The sequence below is a fragment of the Neltuma alba genome, unplaced genomic scaffold, assembly GCF_004799145.2.
Source record: "Neltuma alba isolate B1F8T4 unplaced genomic scaffold, ASM479914v2 tig00011313_pilon, whole genome shotgun sequence".
Classification (NCBI taxonomy): domain Eukaryota; kingdom Viridiplantae; phylum Streptophyta; class Magnoliopsida; order Fabales; family Fabaceae; genus Neltuma; species Neltuma alba.
In genome coordinates this window covers 315-24,484 of record NW_021636021.1, presented here as the reverse complement: position 1 = coordinate 24,484, position 24,170 = coordinate 315, and the positions used below count along the sequence as shown (strand labels likewise).

The following is a 24,170-nucleotide window of genomic DNA, read 5'->3' as shown; positions in this document are numbered from 1 at the left end:
AATGTATTTCAGTTAATATCCTTCTCTGATATCATCGGATTAACTTCTATTAAAGCAAGACATTGTCATTTTGACGCCTATGCTTGGAGGACAGTTCCAAGACACTATCACTGCTTAAGACTATAATGAGAAATGAGAAGTAAGCTTGAGATATATCTTTTGGTTGTTTGTGCATGTGAGCGTTTAAACGCATTTAATAGTTTGATCTTGTTAGGCTTCAAAGTAGAAATCATTACCCCAAATGAAATTAAAATCTTTGTTGTGATCCCAAATCCTTTTGGGAAATCTCTGCATTAGAAAAGGGGAACGAGATTATTCTTCTTTTGAATGGAGACATGATTGATTGCTGAATCACTTGGGAAAAGAATATCATGGCCTCTGCGGTATATTTGCACACAATATATAAGTGAGAGAGGATGTATAAAAACCTGAGAAACTTGTATTCACACGTCCTATTGGGTTGCTTCCTTCCATTCATACATGAATGTTCCATTTACTTGTAGATTAATATCTCTTCATTTAAATACTACTCATTTCAAGGTTATATATGATTATTTTATATATTTTAATTAAATTATATCATTTTAATTATAATTGGGTTACTTCCGATTTTGTGCCAACCACGCAACCGCAAATCTGCTAAGACTTTTTTTTTTTTTTTGGGGCAAGGGTCTGCTAAGTTTGTTTGGTTAATGTTCTTTTCTCTCTTGGAATCCTCTCTCTAATGACAAATATGATGGCTAAGAAATGATGAATCTAGGTCCCTAGCCTTCTACTTGGCAATATCCATTTTCGTCTCACATAAAATAAGAGTTCATATTTTTAATCCGAAGAATAACAATAGGAGAAGATAAAACTAAACATAGGGACAAAACGTCCCATTACATTTCATTCCAAATCTTCACTAACTGGACTACAAATCAAACTAGATTAAGATAGGAGGTACTATGATATTTGAGTATTCTTGGAAAAAATTCCTAGGCGCATTACTAAATTTTATAGTCTTTTATGGGAAATATTTTTTTTTTTTATACAATTAGACATACACGTATATAAATATGTCACCATTAGACTTGAGCCTAAAACTTATTTCAAGCCTGACGGATAGAGTTGCCGTTAAGACAACTTATCGTTGACTTTTTATAGGAAAGACTAAACAAAACTTCTAAAAGATATAACAGTGTCAAAACAAAAAAAAACAAACATATACTCTTCTTTAAAGGCGTATGTTTTAGGACACGTGTCTGAATCTAATGCTTATTACTCATGAAAATTGATAATGACGTCATTCTTTAAAAAAAAAATTAAGGGCAATAAGTCTATACATATGGTTATTCTCCACCCAATGCCACCCCACTGAGTCAAATTTCAAGTGATAAAAGGTGGGAACTTTTTATTTTTATTTTTTAAATCAGAGGGGAATAAGAAAAGGAGCTATAAGTATTGGATACCTAATCACCTCATCTTTAACTTGTTGCTTTGATACAGTGCGCCTAACTGGCTTCATTCACATTTATTTTGGTTCCTTAAATCATATTCTTTCCTCTATGTTTGAAAAATTAAAAAAAAAAAATACATATTCTTCTTGTTCTAGCTGTAATTTTGTGTGCTCATTAACAATTACAAATGGTTTTGTCCTGATATCCTTCTGTATTGTTTTATCAAAAAGACATGATGCCTGCTTCCAAGTTAAGACTTGGTACTATTTTTAAAAAAATTATCTTTATAATACTAAAAATCAAGTTAAATTTTTATAATTATAAGAAATTAATGGTTTTGATATATAAATACAAACAAAACAATTATAAGGGATATCATAATTTCAGTATAAATATAGGAAGTTAAATAATTAAATGAACATTACTGACAAAAGTAATAAGATAACGTATTTTGACGCTATATTAGGATTAAATATTTAATTTTTAAAAAAAATTAAAAGAGTAAGGTCTGGTTGGTGACGTTGGCATAGAGTCAACGATGGTTTTTCCTTGACCAAAAACATTATGGGTTGTCTCTGTCGCTTTATATAAAATTGTGGAAATGGGATGGACTCCTTTTTCCTTTCCCTCCCTTGATCAATATTTTAATAATCCAAATTTAATATTTTATAAATTATTATTATACTTTTACACAAATAATATATAAATAAATGTGACCAATTTACTATTATTAAAATCTGCTATAAAGTTTTTTTTTTTGCTATTTTACTATTATTAAAAAAGACCCAGACCTCAAAAAATTATGGTTCAAATAATTATAAAAAAAATCATGCCTACTTATAAATACTAAGGTATTACTGAATTTTAAAGGATTTCTTGTCAAATATATATATTTATATATATATATAAAGATTATTGTCTAGCACTAGAAACTCCAGCTTTATTAGTTTCACTGTATGTGGACAAGAACTTTTTTTGGACAAGAACTCCCCCCCCCCCCCTTTTCTTTTCTGTTTAAGGCACCGTTCAGTTAAACACCAAACAAAGCAGCGGTCATATTTGAGTATCACATGGTAAAGACGGAATAATTCTCCATTTTCTCCTACGCTTTAAGGAATTAGCGTGAGACTTGGACACTAAGAAAACAAAATAAAGAAAGCTTCTTTGTCTTCTTGGAATTCATTTAACGCCACCAACTCAAAGTGTGACAACCGTTCTTTCAAAACCATTTTAGATTAAATCCAACAATTTATTTAAATGATTAACTATAATAGAAAAGAAGAAACCTTAAAATTTAAAATCGCTATCATGGTTAAAAAATACACTTATAATAAGAGTAACATCGATCATTACCTTGGGCGTTGGACTTTCAAAGTTCAGAAATATCATTCAACCATTAGCCCAAACCAAACTTATATTTTCAAACATACGAACTAATAAATCAGTTTAATATAAACTATAAAGCTCATTAGTCAAAAGTCAACACTTTCGAAGGAGCGTTACATGCAGAGTCTAAGATGTCTCAGTCTTTTCTCAGTATAATCCATAAGATATAATCATATATCTTTTTCCAAACTTCTCAATTACATTTTCATAGCTCAAAAGATATAACATATCTACTCAAGTTCCAAATATCAAATATTATTTTAAAAACAGCAAAATACTCACAAACAACATATTAGCACATATAACAAGTGGAAAGTGGTTACCTCTCTCCAAAGCAATACTAAGGATTACCACAAGGTCAATTCTTTGCTTAACCAATAATTAATCTACACAATTTTATATTATATTACTTTTCAATTAATTTTTTTTTAGGATATTACAAAAGGCACGCGTGTGTCTATGTTTTTGTGTGTGTGTGTGTCTCTCTCTCTCTACACACACACGCGTGTATATATGGAGGCGAGAGGTGAAAAGGGTCACATATAGGCCACAGCAGCAGCCACCAATTCTTTGTTCCTCTAATCCCCATCTCCAAATAATAGGCATCTGCCTTAGTAGTCACCTGGGCTTATTCTACCAAATTGGCCTCCGGTTCGAGTCCGTATGAACATAAAAGACATCTTTAGTAGAGCTGCCTAGTGTATACCAAACAATACTTAAATCTGACCCAATAGTGTCAGCCTTTAGACCACGTATGCATCTTCTTCTATCACAATATCAGAAAAAAAGTATGAAAAGAAGCAGGAAAGATATGGAGCAAAGAATGTTTTGCTGTCAGCATTGGGTATTGGGGTTGGTTTTGGAGCAGGGCTTGGATTCAGTTCAGGGCTTGGAGGGAATTCTGATGAGGAAGAAGAGCTCTGGAATGAGTAAATTAAGCAAGAACTTATGAGGCAGGTTATTGATGAGAAGGAATGCAAAGAAGCTTTCCAAGACTTTCCTTATTACTTAAGGTGATTATATTAACTTAGTCACTTTCTTCATAAGATTAGTCTTGTGAAAAAGGCAAAATGAAGAAATAATTGGCATTTACTTTAAGGTTTTTGTCAGATTTAGAATTATCATGTTCAGTTACAGATTTTACACATATTGTAGCTGTTAGTTCTATTTATGCTAATAAAAATATATGATGCTGTTTTTTTTTGGGAAAATTATTCTTTTGGTCCTTCAATTATTTACTCACTTATAACTCAGTCCCTCAACTATGACTCGGTGCAACTCTGTCTCTAAACTTTTAACTTGCTTATGACTCAGTCCCTTAATTTTTGTATTTTTTATATTATGGTCATTGTCATTTCCAGCTAATTATGAGTCATCCTCTATGGCAAGAATGGCAACTCCAACTCGGCTCCACGTAACCAAAGAAGATGGGATGACCGGCGAAGAAGGTGAAGAGGGAAAAAAAGTTGACGGGAAAAAGAAGACGACGACGCAACGAACCCTGTGCAGGTGATGAAGAAGGATCTGAACTGCTGAGAACCCACCATAAAAATGCTGCAAACTTTTTAAAAGATTTTAGAGCCCAGTACAGTCATCCTATGTGGCCGAATGCTATATACTTTTTTCAGCAAAGCACTCTTCTTTGGTTTAATTTGTAAGAGCAAGACACGCTACCATGGAACGAGAAGACAACCAGTTCCGACATGTCTAATGTAATATCCTAAAAAAAAAATTAATTGAAAACTAATATAATATAATATAATATAATAATATTTTATTATAATATTTTATGAAAAAAAAAGTCCAACTTTCCATCAATATTTCGGTGAAAAGTTGGAGGGGGTGGAAAGTTGAGGAGGGGCAGTGGAAAATTGGGGGTTGGGTTTGAAATTCCCTCCCCCCAATAAATGTGTGGGGGTGTTAAATACCCTCCACAATTTTCACCCCCAGCAGGCGCAAGAAGGAGGGGGAGGGGGAGAGAGAGAGGGCCGAAGTGTGTGAGAGAGAGAGGAGCATACCGGTGAAAGAGAGGATAAGTTTTAAAGATATTTTAGGTACATAAAATTACTTCTTTTTATCAAACTTTTTTTATAAATATTTAACTTAAATTTAATCGGTAAAAATATGGTATATCCCATAAATGACAGATTTTCAACTAAATAAATAATTTAAATACTAAAACTAAAAATAAGACAAATATAAACCGATTAAAATTAACAACTCATTAACTTTTAAATTTCGATAGTCATCTTTTGTAAAAACTCAATACTTAGATCATATATAAGTCTCAAAATTTTCTCCAATCACTATAGTAATAACGTAAATAGGAAGTTTAAAATATACAAGAAATATTTATAAAAAAATTTTGATAAAAAGAAGTAATTTTATGTACCTAAAATATCTTCAAAGTTTGCCCTCTCCTTTACCGGTATGCTCCTCTCTCCCTCTCACACACTTCGGCCCCCCTCTCTCTCTCTCCCTCCTTCTTGCGCCTGCTGGGGGTGGAAATGAATTGTGGGGGGCTATTTAACACCCCCACACATTTATTGTGGAGAGGGAATTTCAAACCCAACCCCCAATTTTCCACCGACCCTCCCCAACTTTCCACCCCCTCCAACTTTCCACCGAAATATCGGTGGAAAGTTGGACTTTTTTTAAAAAAATATTATAATAAAATATTATTATATTATATTATATTACTTTTCAATTAATTTTTTTAGGATATTACATCTTATATCATTTTTAAAGATTTTTTTAAAATCAATCTTTCTTTTTGGGTTTTTAAGAAAAATCTGGGAATTCAAAGTTTTAATACGATGAATGGGCTAAAAGTGTCACAACATGTGATAATAGGAGAAGGCATTTGGTTCGTCATTTCAAAAAACATGAAAATGCAAGAGGAGGACAGGTATAATAGGTGGGTTATCTTCTATGTGTGGTCGTTCGCAAGTTGAATGTTTGTTCTTTTTTTTTTTTAATTATGTGGTGTGGTTATACGGTGACTCTTGTTTGTTTCTTTCAGAGATACTTCCCACCATCTTCGCATCTTGCTCAATTTCATATCTGACGGATTTACTTTGAAATTTCCTTACTATTTAGAATCATTTTCGAACTCATTCCCTCTCTACCTTTAGAGATTATTCTTTTTTTTTTTTTTTCCAACACCCCAATTTGACTCGCCTTGCTTAACTCAATTCAGATTCTTCTTCGTTTCCTATACTGGGTTCATAGTGTGTTTTCTTTTTATTTTTCCCTCTTCACCATCTTCTCCAGTCCTCGCTCTTGGTTGCTTATGTGGTGCTGAGTTGGAAGTGATTTTCTTACCCATTCTTGTCACATAGGATCACTCATGATTAGTTGGAGATGACAAGGATCATAATATTAAAAAAGGCAAAAATAAGAAACTGAGTCATAAGAAAGTTAAAAGTTAAGGGACTGAGTCGTACTGAGTCATAATCAAGGGACTGAGTTATAAGTGAGTCAATAGTTGAAGGACCAAAAGATTAATTTTCTCTTTTTTTTTAACCCTTTAAAATCATAACGTGAGCTGAAACAGGGCACCTGATAGTATAATTCTCATTTATTCCATTGCATTAACAGTGAAAGTAGTCGGCAGTTATTGATGAGTGCTGCATTTGTTCATCTCAAACAACTTATCTTCTCTAGACACATCCGGCACCTTCCACAAACAAGCAGGGCAATTTTACTCCCTGGACCAACAGGTATTTTATGCATATTTGTCTCTTATGATAAAGCACCTTTTAGAAAGAAGGGGGAATTTCACTGTAGGACCGCAGAAGACAATTAATATCAAAGAGCCTCCAAAACTTTCTGAAACCTCACTGCAGGACCAAGGAACCAATCTGATATTAATTTTTAGAGTGAGATTACAATAATACCCCTCCCTTTTTATTTTATTAAAAAATAAATATTTACCGGAGTTACTCTTCCGGCCACCGGAGGTCGGAGGTCCGGCCACCGGCGCTCAGGTGGCCGCCGTCGGGGTCCGGTCACTGGTGGCCGGAACAGTAACTCCGGCAGGACCTCCGGTGGCCGGAGTTTTTTTGTTTAAAACAAAGTGGCCAATGGAGGGTTTGAACCCAGGACTCCTTGGCACACCAAAAGGCTTGAAACTACCAAGCCAAGCAACCCATTCAATCATAAAATGCAAATAAAACTTTATAAAAATAAACACAACAGTCCAAATGTAAGTGAACAAGTGGAATTAGACGATTTACAAGTGGAATTCAGAAATTTGCAACAAAAATTAGGCAATTTACAAATAACATAATAGAAGTATAACCGAAAATGCAAGTATTTAAGTGCAAATGAGCAAGTAAAATTTGAAGATTTACAATAAAAGTTTATGGATTTACAACCCAAATTTGGCAAACACAAGAGAATTCACAATCCAAAATGTAAGTGTTTGAGTGTAAGTGAATAAGTGAAATTAGACGATTTACAAGTGGAATTCAGCAATTTACAACAAAAATTAGGTAATTTACAAATAACATAATAGAAGTCATAACCCCAAATGCAAGTGTTTAAGTGCAAATGAGCAAGTGAAATTGTCGAATTTCATATGCAAATCTATAAACTTTTGTTGTAAATCTTCAAATTTTATTTGCTCATTTACACTTAAACACTTGTATTTGGGATTGTGAGTTCCATTATGTTATTTGTAAATTGCTTAATTTTTGTTGTAAATTGCTGAATTCCACTTGTAAATTGTCTAATTTCACTTGTTCACTTACATTTGGACTGTTGCGTTTATTTTGTTATATATAGTTTTATTTGCATTTTATGATTGAATGGGTTGCTTGGCTTGGTGGTTTCGAATCTTTTGGTGTGCCAAGGGGTCCTGGGTTCAAACCCTCCCTTGGCCACTTTGTTTTAAACAAAAAAACTCCGGCCACCGGAGGTCCCGCCGGAGTTACTGTTCCGGCCACCGGTGACTGGACCCCGACGGCAGCCACCTGAGCGCCGGTGGCCGGACCTCCGACCTCCGGTGGTCAGAACAGTAACTCCGGTAAATATTTATTTTTAATAAAATAAAAAGGGGAGGGGTATTATTGTAATCTCACTCTAAAAATTAATATCAGATTGGTCCCTTGGTCCTGCAGTGAGGTTTCAGAAAGTTTTTTTGGGGCTCTTTGATATTAATTGTCTTTGCGGTCCTACAGTGAAATTCCCCTAGAAAGAATAGATAATCCTTATTACTATTTCTGGTCCTTGATATGAAAGCTAGTTTGACATTCAATTTGATTCTAAATAGAAAACCGCAATTCACTTTGTCTATTATATTTATCTATTTTTTTTCAAGGTAATCCTTGTAATAGTTGCACATGTTAAATATTTCATAAATGGTAGGTAGTTTTAGTTAATACGTGTGATTAACAAGGATTTTTTAAGAAAGACAATACATATTTAATACAAAAAGCTAACTTAAATAATTTCTTAATCTAATCAAATTAGTCAACGACTCATTAGCTTTCTCTACAAATTTTGAAGAACTTTACTTGCAAGAAATTGCCAAGGCTTTAGCACATCATTTTGAATCAAAGTTGCTGCTGCTAGATATTGCTGACTTCTTTTCAAGGTGATTTACTTTCACATTTTCATTTAATTTCTTTAAGCTGAATTAGCAAGTATATTTGTAACTGGCCTATTTGATTATTTATAGGTGAGGAGAAAATATGGATGTGCAAGAAAAAATCAGTAAGTTTTTCTGCTCTGCATTTACTGTGTTAGTTTGTTTCTTTTAAATATTGATTGACAAAATAACAAACATTTATGTTGGTTTGTCATGTCATTTTCCTTAACCCATTTCTTTTTGTGGTAATATTGGAGACAACAACAATCATATTTTACTATTTTCATTTTGTCATTCCAGACTCCTTTCTCTCATTCAATCCATTGTATCTAACAAAACTTTAAAAATAAAACAATTTTGCAATAACAATGCATTTTTTTTTAGCACATGCTTGGAGTTTAAGCATCTTGGAAAAAAGAAAGGTAAAGTAAGCTTTCTCCCAGTGATCAATAATGTTTTTTCATTTGATCAAAAAAAGGTTCCACACGGGGGATTATCCACCAAACAGCATAGTGTGAGGCGTTTCATGTGAAATGAAAGTCATAAAAAAGCTCAAACTGCAGGATAAAAAGTCCAACGTTTCAAAAAATCTATTATAAAGTATTGGAAACCCAATAATAAGAACAAAGACTAAAATATGAAAGAAATGTTAAATTACTACCATTGGTCCTAGTTAGAGATTCAATTAACACTAAAAAAAAACATGCTTTTAGTGATGGAATTTGTTCCATCGCTAATTCCTTTGTTACTAATTGATTAGTGACGGAATTTCAATTAAAATGCCATGTGGTACTTCTACCAATCGCCACGTCATTGCCAGTGACCACCTCTATATATCCCTACCACCTCAATGATGACTGTCACATGTCGTTGTCACCTCACCTCTGCCTGCCACATGTGCTATCACCTCACCTCTGCTATCACATCACATGTCACTTTTGCCTGCTACGTGTCGCCACCACATAATTCCCTCCTCAAAGTAACTTCTCTATGGCTCGAACCTAGGACCTCATCTGTGCACACGTGTGGCTTTACCGGTTGAGTTACAATGAACCTATTGACTTATTATATAAAATTAAATATATACTCTTCTGGTCCTTAATATAAGACCCATTTAACTAATTTGATTAGGTTAAGAAAGTTAGGTAAGTTAGTTAATTATAAGAAATGTGACACATTTTTTTAAAATACTATAATCATCTTGCTTAATACTCCCTCTTTCTCTTCTACTTAATTATGGTTGAGAGAGTATCTATAGGGATAATTTAGAAAAAATTGATAAATATGAGAAATGAATCTTATATTTAGGATCAAAATAAACTTAACAATTGGAAGTTATATTAAGAACCGGATTAGTATAATATTATTTTACACAAACAATTATATATACATATACATTATTAAAAACTAAAAATTTACTACATGATAATTTTAATCATAACTATTTTGATGACAAAATAATTTTTAAATATTTGTTTTATAATGTTTTATTTTTTAAAAAATATTTTTAATATAATTTTAATTTCTAACTGCACTAATTTTGAATTTTAAATCATAAGTAAATTTTTTATAAATATTTTTAAAATTTATTTTTTAATTAACATTAATAAGATATACAATTTAATTATATATGTATTATATTACATTATTTCATATTATCTATATGTGTTTTATATATTTGAAGAAAATCATTTACAATTAGTCGAAAAAATCTTGTTATTAAAAAAATAACTACTATAATAAAATCTAATAAATTATTCTATATAAAAAATTAAATGATGTGAATAGATTATGATAAACAGTATTCTCATACTTTGTGTATATATATATCCTATGTAATTTATTTTCTTAAAATTCTTTGTATATACTTTTTTTTTGTATTGAAGACTAAAATCAATCTATATTATGGGTATTAATTATATCATGATTAAATTTTATTGTTTAATGACTGAAATTCAAAATTCACTTCAATATTAGTTTCCGTTCATATAAATTCATTTTTTGGTTTTGAATTTCTATCATATATTATATATTTCAATATATTATACATATGATAAAATTATTTCTTTTTTATCTCAGTTTGTATAAGAAAGTTATTAATATTGTTATTATATTTTTTTAATTATTATTAATAATCAAAAGGAATTTATGTTAACGAAATATAAACAAGTTTTCTAAGAAATTGTCTTTCTATTTTTAGTATATACCTAATGATAACATGAATGATGACAATATCTTCATTAATACTAACTCCACAAATATATCAATTTATTTTATAATTAAAAATATTTTAAAATCATTATATTCTTAATTGTTATTATATAAATTTTTGTAAGATTATAATTTAAAATAATGAAATTTAAAATTAGTGACGGGGTTAGCGATGGAATTGCGATAGAATAGAATTAACGACAGAATTAGTGACAAAAACTTCTGTGAAAAACAATTTAGCGACAGAAATTTTCAACGAAAAAAATTCCGTTACTAATTCTGTCTCTAAATATTTATTAGCAGATTTTTCGACGAATTAGCGATGGACATAAATTCTGTCACTAATCCGTTGCTAATATTAGCAATGAAAAAATTTCATTGCTAATTTGTCAAAAAAATTAGCGATGAAATTTTCGTCGCAATTCCGTCGGAAATTAGTGACGGAATTTGTTTCTGTCACAAATTCCGTCGCCAATCAACTGTTTCTTTTTTGTAGTGTAACAAGTGCTTGGTCAAATTAGTGAGGGATTTGTCCAGATTAACTAGTGGTCTCATATTCACACCCAGGGTATGCAGCTACGTTAAAACTTGCTGGGAGAGCTTATAGTTCAAAGTGATCCTACAAAGCTCAATTCAGATTACTTGGTTGCTTGGATACCTAATAATAGGATTAAGAAAAAGTGCTAGATACTGGGCAACCCAATGGGTTATTTAAAAAAAAAAAGAAGAAGAAGAGATAGTTGGAGATTATATTTCTTCATAAATATAATTTTGTCTCTTAAATTTATAATATTTTTTTAAAATATCCATATTGATTGTAAAAAGTAGTTCCAAGATCCTAGTAGCAATGACCGGTGCCGAGGCTAATGACAGTAACGGATGGACATCGGAGTTCACATATTCACTGTGGATCAACGAGCCTGCTACCAAAAAGGCTGGCCTGGAGGAAAAATGAAGAGGACACACACACAGATATATATATATATATATATATATGTGATGGAATTGTCCTAGAATGCGTAGTGCTGTGGCGGCTATAAAAACACTGGCAGGCTAATTGTGTGATTAATTCTTGATCAAGCTCATTACTGCAGAATTTCTCTGCTTTTGGCCAAAGATGTTTCCAATAGCTTGAGGGTCAACTATGTCGTGGGTCGTTGGTTTCTTCGGTGAACGATTGTGGCGTTCCTCTTGCATGCTTGTTCGTGCTCTTTGTTGGTGTTTTTTTTTGGTAAACTGCTTTTTGTTGGTTATTGAAGCTACAGAATTGTCTTTGTGGCTTGGGCTTAGCCAACTGGATCTTCACCCAGCCATTTGGGTCAACTTTCATGAGTGTTTATGTTTGAGTTGTAGTTTACTTTTTCTGTTTTGTCCTCTGTTTCTCATTCAGTGGGCCTCCCAATGTTGGGCCTTTGGAAATGGAGAAATAATAATTTGTTTGATGCTCTTTAATTAAAACTTTTGGAACAGGATTACTTTCAATATAAGGATATCTGGAAAAACAAAAAAAAAAAATCTTGGGAGCCTACTACAGTTATGATGCAGATTTGGAAGAAATATGTTCAGGTGCAGGAGGAAACCGCTTCTAATAGTTTTGTCACTTCAGAACGATTAGTTTGGCAATTGCCTTAGCTGCAAAGTGGGATGGATTAAATTAAATATTGGGCTTCTTTAATATGTAGATGGGAGGCCTCTTTGTTTTGTAATTAAATTTGGGGAGTAGCTATTTGTAGCCTTTGAAAATGGTGAAATAATCTTTTGATTGAAGCTGATTACTTAAAACCTTCAAGAATAGAATTACCTTCAATATAAAGATATTTGTGCTTAACCAAGAAAAAGAAATTCAAAGACTGCTACCGCAGAACGATTAGTTTGGCCATTACCTGCATAGTGGGGTGTATTGAAGTAAACGTAGCCGGTGCTATGAGCTCATCAAACAATAAAGTTGGACGTGGTGGAGCAATTCAAGTTAAACTGGTAATTGGATTGTTGGCCTCTCTCATTTTATTGCTACTTGCAGTGCTCTTGAAACAGAGAATGGGCAATAGTTAAAGGCTTGAATCTTGCTCGGATCTCAGATCTAAGAGAGTTATACTGCAATTTGATGTGAAAAATCTTCTGGGTATGATACAAGATAATCAAAAGTAACAGAGGAGCTACTTTAATCCCCATTCAGATTCAAAACTTCATGAGATACTCTTGGAAGCTGAGGTTGTAGGTTATTTCAAGATAATAAAACCAACTGGCTGATACGTTAGCAAATGAAAGTCTTTCAAAATCTTTTATTAGGGATCCCAGTTGATTTTAGTAGAGAAAGCGTCTTTGGGATCTGAGCCCCCTATGATTTAGGTTTTTATTTTTTTGTTGTTTTGGGCTTCATAGTATCTTTATAAATATAAAATTACATACTTGTTTAATTTTTATCAAAGAAAAAATATCAGCCACTTTTGGCCTTGTTATGATTAATTTATTCCCTTACAAGAAAAATATCCTGGTTTTCATTTAAAGGATCTCCCCATTTAGGTGAGAAGTGAGCTAAGCATTTCGTTTTTTATTTGCATTCGTGAATTTAAGATGTTTATAAGGATTTTCAATCACCTTTAGAAAAAGCCATATGTTAACAAATGCACTGAAAGAATCTTCAGAAAAAGTGGATGAGATATTGACAAAGTAAAAAAGGGTTCCTTTAGAGAATGTGGAAAAAAATCAATGTTAATTAGTGGCCTCTCTTTTGTTCCTTTAATTTCTTTTGCTCTTTTGGATATGCTCTTTGCATTCTAAATTTACATAAACACATATGAAAGCCCACTTCTAAATCTTTTAATAAATAATTTGCTTCTTTTTCTTCCACTTCCAAGTACTTGCACACCTGCTTCTTCTCGGTACTAATTAAATCAATCTATCTTAATATTTTGACCCTCATATAATATTTTAGTAAAGATTTTTCTTTGAGAATATTCAAAAGCAATATAATCTTTAAAACAATTTGGCAGAAAAAAATATCAATCTTTAAGACAACATAAGATTTAACTATTTAAGCCCCAGTGGATAAGATTAACATATTAGAAAAGAAGCATTACGTCAGAAATGTTGAACGCAAGAAAAAGAAAATCACATATACAAATTGTAGGGAAGCTTTCCTCGAAAAGGGCCTTAAAACAAAAATAAAAGTAAAAATAAAAATAAATACATGAGAGCAACCTTTTTCATGGACTCAAGAAAAGTCTAGTCAATGCCTTGGTTTATTTATTGAGGATATATAGTGGCGCCTGACTTAGAACCCCACATATTTCTGCTTGTTCATACATACTTTGGGCAAATTTATTTAAATTTAATTCTTTTATTTTTATAATTACGAAACTTTTGAGTAAATCGAAATGGTCTGGCTCGGCCACCAAATGACATTAATAGTGACTAAAAGGTAAATAAAATATTAAAAGTTAGACGGGTCGTTGAATCGTGGATGGATCAATACATAATAATTTAAGGGTTACTAGTCTAATTGTGGTTGAATTGAGGATCAAAACAATCATTTTAAAATAATATAATTTAATAAAATATAAAAAAATATTCATATATATATATAACCCTTAAAAATTAATATTTAAATAATATTATTAATCAACATGGCATATTGTTATGTTTCAGCATTAGCAGGGAGAATGACTTGTTATTCTCTTAGTTGTTCTAGTCATTTTATATATCTTAAAATTTGATAGTTATCTTTATACTACCTCCGGTTCCAATTATAAGAGCTAGTTGACTAATTTGAGGAGATTAATAAAAGAAGTTAAGTTAGTTATTTGTAATAAATAAGTGTTGTCTTTCCTAAAATATCTTTGCTAATTAAGTGTGTTAGTTAGAATTATCATTGTTAGAAGAACTACCTTGGAAAAAAATGCATAAATATAAGAGATAAAATGGATTAGAATCTTATATTTAGAACTAAAATAAAAGTTAAACAAGGTTTTATATTAAAGACCGGAGGTAATATAACATTTTGTACCATATAACCAAGAAGCTTTAGTGGCCTGATAATCATATATCTTTTTGAAAATCCTAAACGAATATTTGCCCAAAAAGCCATCGGAGCTCTAACTTTCAACGATGGTGGAAGATTTTTGGTATGGGTGAATAATTAGGTCATTTCACAAGAAAAAAAACTTAATTCCAAAATGATCTTTAAAAACTTCATGGAAGTTAAGACAATTCGAGAGATTAGAGATTATTTTAAGATTTTCATATTTCGGAGCTCCTTACGTATTTTAATATGTCTGGTAGAATATAAGATGGGAGATGTGAAATGCTTGAGACCGATGTTGATTACATATGATGATGCTTTTGGACTTATTTGAGATTGATGATGTTGATGTGAGAACTTTTGGATATTCAAGTCTTAGGATCCGGTGGTGATGTTTTGTTTCTATGCGCTGACATAGCGCCAATGACGTTTCCAGTTTCCCGACCTTATATACCTATTAGGCAATTACAAAGTTGCCGACCATCTGGTGTGCGTGAATTATGCTCCCAACTTTTCTGAAAGAGCTAATTTACAAATAATAAATAATTAGTTAAAAATATAATTTTCTTTTCAAAACATGCTCTTTATAATTAATAAAAAAAATGATGAAAGAGAGTGTACAAAGAAATGTGATAAGAGAATAGAACAGAAGAGGGAGAATAAATAATTAAGAATAAAATTAAAAAAATGCATTAAATGTTTAGATAAACTCTAAATTGAAATTTATAAAATAGATTACACCATCTTTAAATTTGAAGTTTCTAAATAGGATCGTGTGTATACTTATAATTAAAACTTATAATTAAAACAATTAAAAAAAAAGAAAATATTATGAATAAGTCTTTTATTGAAAAATTAGTTAGCAAATAGGACGTAAGGACTTTATACTACTTAACTTTTATTATGCACAACTTAACTTCTTCTATGTGTAATTTATCTTCCCTTATGTGCAATAATCTTCATTTGTGCGATGTGCAACTTAATTTTTTTTGTACAAATAAAATTCTCTCTATGTGCAAGTTATTTTCCCTATGTGTAAAATAAACCCTTATATCCAAATAATGTTTTGTACAAAACATCTTATCTTTATGCAACTTACCTTTCTTTCTGTGTAACTAATTTTTTTGTATAATCAATCATTCTAAAGACCATTTATGAATTAAATTTGTAATGAGAGATTTATCCCTAATTTTTTTAAAAGGTAAAATATCCATTAAAAATCACTTTCACAAGCTTTTTCCCATTTTGTGGCTTTTGAAGTGGTTTCTTTGTGGGAGGGGGCTTTTGTCATTTATATATGTTTTGTCCAAAGTGGATATGGGACAACAATTGTGTTTAGTCTTCTTTATAAGAAAGAACAACTTTTTATTTAAAATATTTATTGCAACTTTTTTATTTTCATTAAAAATATATATTTGTCAGTAAGATTAATTATTAAGCCCAATAATCAATTATTAAATGAGGACATTTCAGGAAATAATGTTATATTTGGAACATATTTAATTAAATTTAACTATTTTAACTTTATTTTTTATTTTTCAGAATTAGTTATTTGTTTCTTATAAAGGAAACTTTTTTGGCCAAGAGGAGAGTATTAATTATTAAATATTCATTCCATACTTTTTTTTGGGGCTAAAATTCCATACTTTTATTATAAGATGCAATGGGAAAAAATTTTTAGCCTATATATGACAAACAGCATAATTAATATGGCTATTTTTGCTGGCAATCTCTTCTGCCCCTTCCACACAAAAGTAATCCGTTCCGGGGTTGAGTAGGACAAGTGGCGATCGGTGGCGGAATCGATGAGAAGCGTGGTGGTCGCGGTGGTGGTTAAAGCAGTTGCCGGAAGGAGGAAGAGCGCAAAGTCAGTAATGGAGAGAGGAGGAGGAATGGTCCCGGGGAAGTTGGGGCGGAGACTGTGGAAAGAGCAAATAAAAGTTCTTGGGGTTAATCGCCTGAATGCAGTGCTGATTACATTGCGACGATGGCAATGGCGAATCCCATGCAAGAAAAGTACTAAACATTCTGTGAAGTTTTTTGTGATTTCTCTAAAACCAGGCAAATCAAATACATTCAAATAGAAAGAGAGGGATACAGGCCGCTATTTCTATAGGGAAAGTTGTTCGCTTCCCTCTGACAATGCTGATTGGGATAGGAGAACTTTACATTTAGGGATTGCTGAATCTGTTCAGCAGGCCAAGTTTTTCGTAAAGCCGAATGATATAATGGATTATACTTTCCACATTATTGCCTCATCCCACTCTTGCATTTAACAGTAATTTGTTCCGATTCAAAGCAGAGGTCAAGTGTGCATTTTAATGATCGAAATCGTCATTCCATTTTTAATGCAACATATATGCCACATCATTGTTCAATTTTCGTTTCGCGCCACCTCAGCAGTTGCTTAACAGTGTTAATGCGAAGTATCCATAGGTGGAATTGTTGTCTAGATGCGATGAATCACAGGGACTAACTTTTAAACTGTAGCTAACGGTGGGGACTGATTTTAAATGAGCAAATATATTCGTGAAAATGAATTTAAAATGCTGGGACTAATGGATTGATTTTGTCATCTTAATCCACACGTCTCTTTCTAAACAACTTGTGAGCTAAGTTTCTCCCTTTTAGGAATTCACGCACTCACGTCAAGTCATACTTCGATTATATGGGGGGAGGGGTGAAGAGGGTCACACATATGGTGGGCACTTGAACTGCCAAATAGCCTTCGGCGTATTTTTCCAAAACCAGAGCTAAAAGGAGTGGAGTTTTGCTTGCTCAGAAGAGGTTAGGAGCAAATTGTTTCAAAGAGATGGAGCACAAGCACGTTTTGCTGTCAGCATTGGGTGTTGGGGTTGGTCTCGGAGCAAGCCTTGGGTTGAGCTCAGGGCTTGGAGGGAATCACGAGTCTGGTGATGAGCTTTATGGTGAACAGATTGAGCAGGAGCTTTTGAGGCAGGTGATCGATGGAAAGGAATGCAAAGAAACTTTTCAAGAGTTTCCGTATTACTTAAGGTGATCTAAAGTTTTGAACATTTCTTGCAATCTGGAGCATTTACTTTTTCCGAATATATATGGTCTTCCTCATCCAGGAATATTCTGCTCAGCTGCACTCTTTTAGTTTTTTAATTTTACTTTTACGGTTCGAAGTTATTCCTTATGTAATAATATACTGGTAAACATAGTGATCTGTTCTACTTTGGAGGAATTTGATGTGCTTGACTTGAGACATTTATTCGTAATTGGAGTGGGACTTTGTAAACAACATGTTCCTTCTGGTTCAGGTTTCAAATCATATATAAGTCTGAGTTATTATTACCATTGTATATAACACAAGTCTTATTCCGCCGCATTGACAGTGAAAGAACTCGAGAGTTATTGAAAAGTGCTGCATCTGTTCATTTAAGGCAACTTTTCTTTTCCAAGCACACTTGGAACCTTTCACCAGCAAGCAGGGCAATTCTGCTTTCTGGACCCGCGGGTATGTTATGAAGATGTCTCATGTCATGTCGGTTTGACTCTCATACTTGCTTCATTTTCATTTTTCAAATTTTTTGGGCAGAATTTTACGTACAAACGCTTGCCAGGGCTTTAGCACATCATTTTGAATCAAAGTTGCTGCTCCTAGATGTAGCTGATTTCTCTTCCAAGGTGAATGTTTTCATTTTGCAATTTCTTTTGTTTGTTGAGTAAGCTAACATTCATATTTGGCCTATTTCCCTTTTGCAGATACAAAGCAAATATGGATGTGTAAGAAAAGAATCAGTAAGTCTTCCTGCTCTGCATTTGCTTGTTTCTTCCCCCCCCTCTTTGTCATGGTGTGCACTAAAGACTGAAGATACTTCCCTTTTTCCATAAAAATATGCTTTTTCTCCATTTTCTCTTTTTGGTCATATTTTAACAATGAATCACAAAGTCAGAAACATTTGAGTTGGTTTATCTGGTGATTTACCTAACTCATTTGCTTTGTTTGTGGTCTTCTAAAATTTCCTTATCTGAGGTGGCTTCCCAGGGAGTGTCGGATTTGCTTGGTTCTGTCCTCTCTTCAAATGGCAAAACTAAAGGTAGGGAGGGAAGAAACAGGCCTTTGCCCCATATTTCTTAGCCTTAAATTACATTTCATGGGGAGCTTAAGACTGATTTAACCATGCTTGATTCAGCAATTAGCAGTATTGTATTCTTGTTCAATGTTAAATATCTCTTACCGTAATCATAATCATGAACTCATGATCCTGGAAAAGATTATGGTAATATTCACAGTTCTTGGCCTCTTTCTATAACTTGTATGATACCACATTAGTGTATATTGATTGACTACTTTTATGCAGGCACTTTTCAGAAACACAGTAATGCTACTGGAAGTCCCAATATCACTTCAAATATTCGTGCGACTACTGCTTCCCAATCTGCTCCGGCAAATTCTGGTTATACTTGAACGCATTTTCATTTCTATCTGTTCTACTGTTTTAGTTCATGTGCATATTATTCATATTCTTGATAGATTTCTCTCCATCGTAAGATAACCATATTAAAATTAGACTAGTATGCAAAACTATAGGTTGCCATGGTCTGCAAGTTCTGGGCTTACTCATCCTTCGCCAGTTTAATTTCAATAACCCTGTATTTTAATTCAGATGCACACACTGGCACTACTTACCTCTTTCCTGCTAATTGCTTTAATTAGCAAATCCATCTATTGTTTAAATTATCACATTTTTGCCATTCTTAATCCACCAAAAATAGTTAATGGCCTATTTTATGATTGATTGTACATAAAACTAAATGTTTTCTTGCTTATTGCTCTGAATCTTCAACCACAGCTAAGCAGAAAAGTAGCTTGTGTATCAATGAAAAACTCTTTATGCGGTTGCTTTACAAGGTACTGTCATCATCATGGCTTCAAGAAGAAATGGGAATTTCTCAGTAATTGGTTCTAGCTAACTGGTAGGATGAATATGATTCTTCCAGGTATTGGTTTCTGTGTCAGAAAAGAGTTCCATCATCTTGTACATTAGGGATGTTGACAAGATTTTCCTCCAATCAGAGCAACTGTATAAGTTGTTTAATGATATGCTGGGGGAAATTCGAGGGCCAGTGCTGATACTCGGTTCCAAGATCGCTGTCCAAACCAAAAAACCTGGTAAGGCTAGCAAAATTTTTATCCGAATATTATTTCAAGACCGGATACATAAGGAAAATGGAACTATTACAAAAATTATTTGCTGAAAAAGTGATGTGTGTGTGTTTGTGTTCTAGTTCATCATAAAGCTTCATTTTGTAATGAATTGAGAATATGAGTAAAGAACTAAAAAAGCAAAGTTAGTTGGTGAAAGAGTATACAGTTGTTTGGAAAAGCAGAAAAATAAAGGCCAATTTTTTATTTGAGAACCCGAAACATTTGTTTATGATCTTTTTATTCATTAAATGATCAATGTAGGAGCCAAATGCATTTGTTTTGAAATTGTGTTCTGAAATTTAAAACGAATTATGGCCAAGTGGGACATAATATATATTAGTCTGTGTTCTCTAAAGTGATAATATTATTTGTTAATACAAAGGTTGTGTTGCCTGTGATTATAGGAAATCTCCCACCATACATAGTGTTGTCTCGCAAAGAGAATAAATGTTCAAAAGTTGATGAAAGGCTCGTAGCATTGTTCCCTTACATCATTAAGATCAAGCCACCAGAAGATGAAAATGATCTTAAGGAATGGAAAGCCCAGCTGGAAGAGAACAAGAAAACAATTGAGTCTCAAGATAACAGAAACCACATTGCTGATGTACTGGCAGAAAATGATGTTGAATGTAGAGACTTGAATTCAATTAGCCATGAGGACACAAAGATACTAAGTAAACATATCGAAGAAATTGTGTTATCCGCAATATCTTACTACTTGATGAATATCAAGGATCCAGAATATCGGAATCAAAAGCTTGTAATATCATCTGAAAGGTAAGAGTTTGGACCAGTTGTTTATTTGTTTAAGGAAAACATGTTCTAGTGACTGATCTTGGGAATTCACAGCTTGTGCCATGGTTTGGATCTATTTCGCAAAAAGGAAAGCAGGGACGAGGGAAAGAAGCAACAAACTAGGGGAAAAAAGGTACGTTTACATTCAAACTCATGAGTAAGAGCAAAATGGACCAGGACAAGGCATTCCAAAGAATAAAAAGAAAAAAAGAGATTACATGGATGGTGAAAGACTAATATTCTAGATTTATGCAATAGAACTCAGCTGGTTGAGAGTGCAATTATGCATAAAGGGAGCGTTTAACCAATGTTTTATGTGGCTACTTCATTCCGGTATTTCAGTTTTGGTTTAATTTTGTGCTGGCAGGAAGTTCGTCCAGACAATCAGCATGAGGGGCATATAAGAGAAGAACTTATCCCTGCGAATGAGATAGGAGTTACATTCTCAGATATTGGTGCTTTAGAGGAAATTAAGGAATCACTACAAGAGCTAGTCATGCTTCCACTTCGAAGACCAGAGCTCTTCAAAAGTGGGCTTCTTAAGCCTTGTCGAGGCATATTGCTCTTTGGACCTCCAGGTACTGGAAAAACAATGCTTGCAAAGGCAATTGCCAATGAAGCAGGAGCTAGTTTCATCAATGTCTCCATGTCTACCATCACATCAAAGTGCTTTGGAGAATCTGAGAAGCATGTCCGTGCTCTGTTCTCTCTCGCTGCAAAGGTTTCTCCAACTATCATTTTCATTGATGAGGTTGATAGCTTGCTCGGGAGTCGAGCAAGACGTGGAGAGCATGAGGTTACGAGGAGGATTAAGAATGAATTCATGACCCATTGGGATGGTCTATTGACAAAACAAGATGAGAGAATTCTGGTTCTTGCTGCAACCAATAGGCCATTCGACCTTGATGATGCAATCATAAGGCGATTTGAGCGAAGGTATATGTGTCTTCATGGTAGTCTTCTTCATTCACTTCTGATTCTTTTATTACTTTTGGCTTGAGAACAAATGCATACATGACCTTTATTAGTAGCTACGTATTCATAAAGAAACAGAAAGATTAGCTTTCAATAAGTGAAACTTTTAGCCTTCAAATGATCAAGATGTTACGCATAACATACCAGTGACACCCTTTGAGGACAAACACTTTTGTTACTTTCTATATTTTCCCAACTCTTCAGGTAAAACTTCTAATCTCTAACCATTCTTATCTTTATGAGTCCTTGCTTTGTGCTTGTCCAATATGTTTCTTGCATGGATAATTAAGTCTCAGTCTCAATTTTGCATAAGCAAGCTATAACCATTCAGAAACTCTATAAAGCATCTCTTGGAAAATTTATTCTGGCTTGATCTCTTAGTAACATTATTGAATAATTCAATTTTTAAATCCACATTGTTATGATTTTAGGATTGATATCTTCATAACTTTCAATGTTGAGCAGAATCATGGTTGGTCTTCCATCAGTGGAGGCTAGGGAGATTATCTTGAAAACCCTTCTAAGTAAGGAAAATACTGAAAATTTAGACTTGAAGGAGATTGCAGTCATGACAGAGGGGTATACTGGAAGCGACCTCAAGGTTTCTTAGTTTTGTCTTTCCTTTTCATATTGTGATTCTACTTTACTACTTATAACATTTGGCCGCCATCTCGTGACACTTAATTTCTTTTAAATAGAATTTGTGCACTGCTGCTGCTTATCGACCTGTTAGGGAGCTAATAAAACAGGAGAAGTTGGAGGCTTTGGTAATGTTACTAACCAAACTTGACAATGTTGGCTTGTTACATCATGTCAATGTGCCCTCTCATTCTAATTATCATGTTTTAGCTGACTAGCATAAAATTTCTCTCATTTAAGGAGAAGAATAAAGAAGAGGCTGAAGGCCAAAACTCAAAAGCTGCTTCAAGTGCCAAAGAGGATACAAAAGAGAAGGCAATTTCCTTGACTAAAAACATCATCTCCCCATGCCTTCTCAACTTAATCATTATCTCTTAGCTGACTAAGCGAACGTAAAATTTTTTGTTAATTTAGGACAAGAGTGAGAAAGATGCTGAAGGTCAAAGCTCAGAAGCTGCTTCTAGTGCTAAGGAGGACAAAGAAGAGCCCGTGATTACCTTGAGGCCTATAAATATGGAAGACATGATTCAGGCTAAGAATCAGGTAAGGTTAACCTAAAAAACCCCCGCAATTTATATGGATGACTATGATCTTTGCTTGATTTAGGCCTATACTTTTTCTTTTCTTTCCCTTCAACCATTATGGGAAAATACTTGCTATAAATGGATGTTTGTGTAAATAATATGGGGCTGGTTATGCTTTTAGTGTTCATTGATAATACCATTTGATCTCGATTGAATATTCAACTAACAAATGTCCTTAGTCCATTGATTTTGGAAACTTTTTAGTTTTCTTTCTCTTGCACTGTTGTGAGAAAATACATATAACAGGTTAAGATTTCAGCCCATAGCCAAACCTACCTAAATTATTAGGTAAATCTGAGATTGCTACAAGAGATCATATATTTGTTGAATGTCCTTTCTTCATTGCCCTTGAAAAAGCCTACTCATTTATCAATGACGCATGTAGAGGAATCTAAATCTTAAATTTTCCCACAGGTTCCTGCGAGTTTTGATGCTTGCGGATTAATTATGCATCAGTTGAAGCAGTGGAATGAGCTGTATGGAGAACGAGGTTCGCGGTAGAAATATCACTTAAATGAATTCAGTTGGAGCAACTTTTAGTAGGAGAATGGTTTACCGTAAAAATGAAACCTAGTTATATGTCTTTCAGTTGATATCCTTCTATGATATCATCGGATTAACTTTTATTAAAGCAAGACATTGTCATTTTGAGGCCTATGCTTGGAGGGCAGTTCCAAGACACTATCACTGCTCAAGACTCATGATGAGAAATGAAAAGTAAGCTTGAGATATATCTTCTGGTTGTTTGTGCATGTGAGCATTTAAACGCATTTAATAGTTTGATCTTGTTAGGCTTCAAAGTAGAAATCATTACCCCAAATGAAATTAAAATCTTTGTTGTGATGCCAAATCCTTTTGGGAAATCTCTGCATTAGAAAAGGGGAAAGAGATTATTCTTCTTTTGAATGGAGACATGATTGATTGCTGAATCACTTGGGAAAAGAATATCATGGCCTCTGCGGTATATTTGCACACAATATATAAGTGAGAGAGGATGTATAAAAACCTGAGAAACTTGTATTCACCGTCCTATTGGGTTGCTTCCTTCAATTCATACATGAATGTTCCATTTACTTGTAGATTAATATCTCTTCATTTAAATACTACTCATTTCAAGGTTATATATGATTATTTTATATATTTTAATTAAATTATATCATTTTAATTATAATTGTGTTACTTCCGATTTTGTGCCAACCACGCAACCGCAAATCTGCTAAGACTTTTTTTTTTTTTTGGGGCAAGGGTCTGCTAAGTTTGTTTGGTTAATGTTCTTTTCTCTCTTTTGGAATCCTCTCTCTAATGACAAATATGATGGCTAAGAAATTATGAATCTAGGTCCCTAGCCTTC

The 24,170-nt window shown here is 33.2% G+C and overlaps 1 protein-coding gene across 3 annotated transcripts; it reads left to right on the top strand.

Annotated features, from left to right (window-relative positions):
- The first annotated feature begins 17,290 nt into the window (after positions 1–17,290).
- Positions 17,291–23,335, top strand: LOC114711756 (peroxisomal biogenesis factor 6-like). Of its 3 annotated transcripts, none has more exons than XM_028896187.1 (16): positions 17,291–17,665; positions 18,010–18,131; positions 18,213–18,301; positions 18,380–18,415; positions 18,663–18,714; positions 18,979–19,074; positions 19,471–19,529; positions 19,619–19,790; positions 20,231–20,603; positions 20,676–20,754; positions 20,989–21,557; positions 22,062–22,197; positions 22,295–22,363; positions 22,476–22,550; positions 22,650–22,778; positions 23,234–23,335. In XM_028896187.1, the coding sequence occupies exons 1-16, from the start codon at positions 17,463–17,465 to the stop codon at positions 23,318–23,320; spliced, it is 2,346 nt and encodes a 781-aa protein (XP_028752020.1). In that variant the 5' UTR covers positions 17,291–17,462; the 3' UTR covers positions 23,321–23,335. The 3 variants fall into 3 exon arrangements, with proteins under 3 accessions (XP_028752020.1, XP_028752019.1, XP_028752018.1); XM_028896186.1 differs by having other exon boundaries at positions 18,651–18,714; XM_028896185.1 differs by having other exon boundaries at positions 18,627–18,714.
- Positions 23,336–24,170: the final 835 nt, after the last annotated feature.

What these genes read in the sequence shown, in the direction of transcription:
- LOC114711756 (XM_028896185.1), top strand. Translation starts at nt 17,463, where the DNA reads ATGGAGCACAAGCACGTTTTGCTGTCAGCATTGGGTGTTGGGGTTGGT. An exon ending in TTATGCGGTTGCTTTACAAG is followed by an intron (nt 19,530 to 19,618) that starts GTACTGTCATCA and finishes TGATTCTTCCAG; the next exon opens with GTATTGGTTTCTGTGTCAGA. An exon ending in ATAAGGCGATTTGAGCGAAG is followed by an intron (nt 21,558 to 22,061) that starts GTATATGTGTCT and finishes AATGTTGAGCAG; the next exon opens with AATCATGGTTGGTCTTCCAT.